The sequence below is a fragment of the Gavialis gangeticus genome, unplaced genomic scaffold (assembly GCF_001723915.1).
Source record: "Gavialis gangeticus isolate Ggan-Ray unplaced genomic scaffold, GavGan_comp1, whole genome shotgun sequence".
Taxonomy (NCBI): Eukaryota; Metazoa; Chordata; order Crocodylia; family Gavialidae; genus Gavialis; species Gavialis gangeticus.
The window spans coordinates 14,677,834-14,682,104 of NW_017729030.1; the positions used below are offsets into that span (position 1 = coordinate 14,677,834).

General features: G+C 49.8%; 1 protein-coding gene across 2 annotated transcripts in view; it reads right to left on the reverse strand.

Moving 5' to 3' along the window:
- Positions 1-6: 6 nt before the first annotated feature.
- PITX2 (paired like homeodomain 2) overlaps positions 7-4,271 on the reverse strand; it is a 65,514-nt gene continuing 61,249 nt past the window's right edge. For both annotated transcript variants that reach the window (XM_019521975.1, XM_019521977.1), the window contains exons 4-5: positions 3,532-3,737; positions 7-821 (exon numbers count right to left, since the gene is read on the reverse strand). In XM_019521975.1, the coding sequence (XP_019377520.1) occupies positions 258-821; positions 3,532-3,737 (770 nt within the window). In that variant the 3' untranslated portion in view covers positions 7-257. The remainder of the gene's footprint in view (positions 822-3,531; positions 3,738-4,271) is intronic.

The window sequence follows — 4,271 nt, forward strand, 5'->3', positions numbered from 1 at the left end:
TATATATATATATATATATATATATATGTCCTTGTAACTGTTGGAAATACTCTTAAATGAAGGATGTCAGAAACTGTCGGAGATCCTTTGAAAACAAAGGAGCTATCTTATTTCAGTGGTTTCCTTCTCTCTCTCTTTTCTCTCTCTCTCCTTTTTTCCTTTCTCTTTCTCTATAGTGCCCATTACTTTCTAGTTTAATTCTCAGTCTCTGCGGGGAAGGGGAGGGATTCCCGTTCAGTATTTTATACTGGAATATCTCACACGGGTCTGTCCACAGCATATTGACACGCGCTCAGGTTGGAAGCTGGGTTCTGCACACTGGCATATCCAAAGCTGGAGTGCTGCTTGGCTTTAAGTCTCAGACTGGCCAAGCTAGAGTTACATGTGTCCCTATAAACATAAGGAGGTGTTGGAGGAGCATAAGGACAAGCTGGCGTTGGCACTGCAGAATTCAGGGAGGGATTGCTCAAGTTGTTCAAGTTATTCAGGCTGTTGAGGCTGGAACCGGGGACCCCAGTGACTGCAGAGGGCACCATGCTTGAAGACATACTCATGGAGGAGATGGAATTTGGAGGGGAGAACATGCTCTGAGAAGACAGAGGGTTGACATTCATAGAGTTGAAGAAAGGAAAGCTTTTGGTGGACAGGGAAGCAGAGGTCAGGCCTTTAGCTGCCCAGTTGTTGTAAGAGTAGCCCGGGTACATGTCATCGTAGGGCTGCATGAGACCGTTAAATTGCGGACCAAAACCGTTTTTGCAAAGCTCAGCTTGCTGGTTCCTTTCTCTCTTTCTCCATTTGGCTCTGCGGTTCTTGAACCAAACCTTTAAGATGGGGGGGGGGAGGAAATGTAAGACTCGGGTTAGTTATGCAAAAACTACAGTCGCCAACAGTGAGGGTCATCAGAAAAAACAACAGCTTACAAACTCTTTAGACAAGGGAGCTGACGGGTGTAAGGAGCACTGCATTTTCCCCCACCGTGAACAGATACTGGCATGTTTAAGAAAGAAGCATTCAATAGACCCCAATCGCGTGGCCAAGCTCATAGTAATTGAATCCGCACTACCGATTGCAAAATTGCCAAAGAAACTCCCCAGCAGCTCGGGAACATGTTGCCGCGATGCCTTCCTGCCTTAGCTTCATACGGAGCAGCAGGCACAGAAAAAAAACAGGATCTTGTTTTTCACAACACTTCTCTCTTATGCGACCCCAAAGCATTTAGCAAGTCCCGGCTAGTGCTCCTAGCAATTTGACCAATCTCCAGTGGGGTGGAGAGAGGTGGAAAATTAGAAACCTGCAAATCGAGGACAAGAAAATGCCGGGAAACCAGTAGGCTTTCGGTCAGCAGGGAGACAAAAATAAAAAGCATGTTTCCTTTTACAGATCGCAGGGGTGGAGGAGGTGGGGAGGGAGGTCCAAGACCTAATAAATCGGAGCCTCCACAGTTATTTAAACCTACAAGCTCTTCACAGGCTAATCTGACAGCAGTAGTAGTATTACTAGTGGAAGATTAGGGGGGAAAAAACAACTTCCACGAGCGAAAAACAACTTCTCAGCCGATTTGTCCGACTGCTCTTAGGCAAAGCTCGGCCTTGACAACGTGCGAAGTGAGCTCCGGGACAGACAATGGGAGCGTGCGCCTCCCCGAGCGCCTTCCCAATCCACATCTCGGGGCTGGTTGTGTATTGCGGCCCGTCCTGGGCTCCCCTCGCTGTTTACATTGCCCGGGATTTTTCTTTAACTTGACAAGCCCCTGTGAACTGCCCCTTCGTCCCCGGCGCGGCTCGGAGCTCTAAACCCAGATCGCGCCTCCCGAAATCCCGCAAAGCAGCCCCCACTTCCAGCGCACCACCATGACAGGCGACGGAATAAACTACGGCTAGCTTAGTGATTGCTAAGCAGTCACTCTCGGCGTTTCTATCATCTCCAATTTTACCTCCCAGGAGGGCTAAACCCGCAGCGCTGCTTTCCGGAGAGTCCTCCTCCGGCACAGGCAGGACGTGGCTCTCCGGAGCTGCAAGGACGCGGCGTGAGAGCCGCCTCCCGCCGGCACAGCCAGAGCCTGCTCCGGCCTCCCCCGCGGCTCCCCGCTCGGCCTCCCCGCCCAGCCCAGCTCCTCGGCTTCGATGCCACGCGTTTGCAAGGCAATCGCCGCTTGCTCCCCGATCTCTATGTATTCAGCTGCCCCTGATCCAGAACCTGGGATTTTTTCGAGAGCAGAACTAAGGGAATTCTCAAATCGGGAGGTTTGCTATTGTGGTCGATAACAGTAATGGTCATCGTAATAATAGTGATAGGAATAATAACAGCACTAGGTATAGCAGGAGTAATAATGCTACTAATATTACTAACACTAATACTAATGATACTAACACTAACACCGATACTAACATTTATACTAATGATACTAAGAACACCAATACTAACCAATACTAATACTAATAACACTAATACCAATTCTAGCACTAATACTAATGATACTAACACTAACACAATACTAATACTAATAACATTAATGTTGCTAACACTAACACCAATTCTAACACTAATCCTAATGATACTAATAGCACTAACACCAATATTAACACTAATAAGACTAACACTATTGATGCTAACGCTAATACCAATTCTAGCACTAATACTAATGGTACTAATTGCACTAATATTAATACTAATAACCCTACCACTAATGCCAATGATGCTAACACTAATACTAATGATACTAATAGCACTAACGCCAATACTAATACTAACGAACACTAATACTGATACTAACACTAATATTAACACCAATGCTAATAACACCAACACTAATACCAATACTAACAGTAATACTAATAACACTACCACTAACACGAAAGATGCTAACACTAACACCAATAACACTAACGCTACTAATAACACGAACACCAATACTAACACTAATATTACTATTAATGCTACTGCTACTAATACTAATAACACCAATAGCAACACTACTACTAGCACTAAAACTAACACTAATACTAACAATGACACTAAGAGAAACAGTACTAGTATTAATAATAACACTGGCACTACCGCTAAAGGCGATGCACCGATTGCCTAGCTCAGCCCCAGTTTTTGGGATTCCCCAGGGGCCCTTGCACACCCCGAGCGAGCCGCACGTCTTGGGTTGCACGTGGAGACTGCAAGGAGCCCTGCGAGATGCGTCTGGGAGCCGCGGGAAGGGAGCGCGGGGGAGTTGCTAGCGATCCGGATCCGGCCCAAGAGCCGCTGAGGTCTCATAAATCAGAGCCTGGCGGGCCGGCGGGGGAAGCGCCCGGAGAGTTGTGAAACCAAACGAAAGAGAAAACGCAAGGAAGGGCACGTCTCGGGCGCCGAGGAGGAAGTCAAAGCCCTTGTGGATTTTGCACCTTTTTCTCATTAGCAGCGGCGCAGGTTGCAGCCTGTCCCGGGCCGTGCTCCCGGCCAAGCCCGCGCCCTGCGGAGGAACAGGGCGGCTCGGGCCCGGCCCCCCTCCCGCACCCCCGGCGGCCCGCGCTCCGCACCTACCCTCACTCGGGCTTCCGTAAGGTTGGTCCAGACCGCGATCTCCTCCCGGGTGGACATGTCCGGGTAGCGGTTCCTCTGGAAAGTGGCCTCCAGCTCCTGCAGCTGCTGGCTGGTGAAGTGAGTCCTCTGCCGCCGCTGCCTCTTCTTCTTGGACGGATCCTCAGCCCCCGGGTCCTCATTCTTGCTCTGCTGGCTTTTCTCTTTCTCTGCAAAAGCAGGGACGGCCCAGAGTCACGAGCCTGCTCTCGCCGGGCCAAGGCAGGCAGCGAAGCAGAGGCACCCCGGCAGATTGCATGCGATGGACATGGGCTGGGCAACACCCACACACAACACCCACATCCGCACACACACAACACCCCCCCCCACGCACACAGACGACACCCACACTCACCCACACAGCCCTGTACACCAACACCCACACACACCTAGGCACACAACACCCACATCTAGACACAGAGCCCCATACACCAACACCCACCTAAGCACACAACACGCACACACACCTAAGCACACAACACCTACATCCACACACAATGCCCTCCACACACCAACACCCACTTACACACAACACTCACATCTAGACACACACCCCACACACCAACACCCACCCATACACACCAATGCACACACCTACATTTACAGACACACACACCAACAACAACATCTACAGACACACACACACCGACAACACCCACTTGCACCTACACACACAACCCCACACACAACACCCACATCCAGAG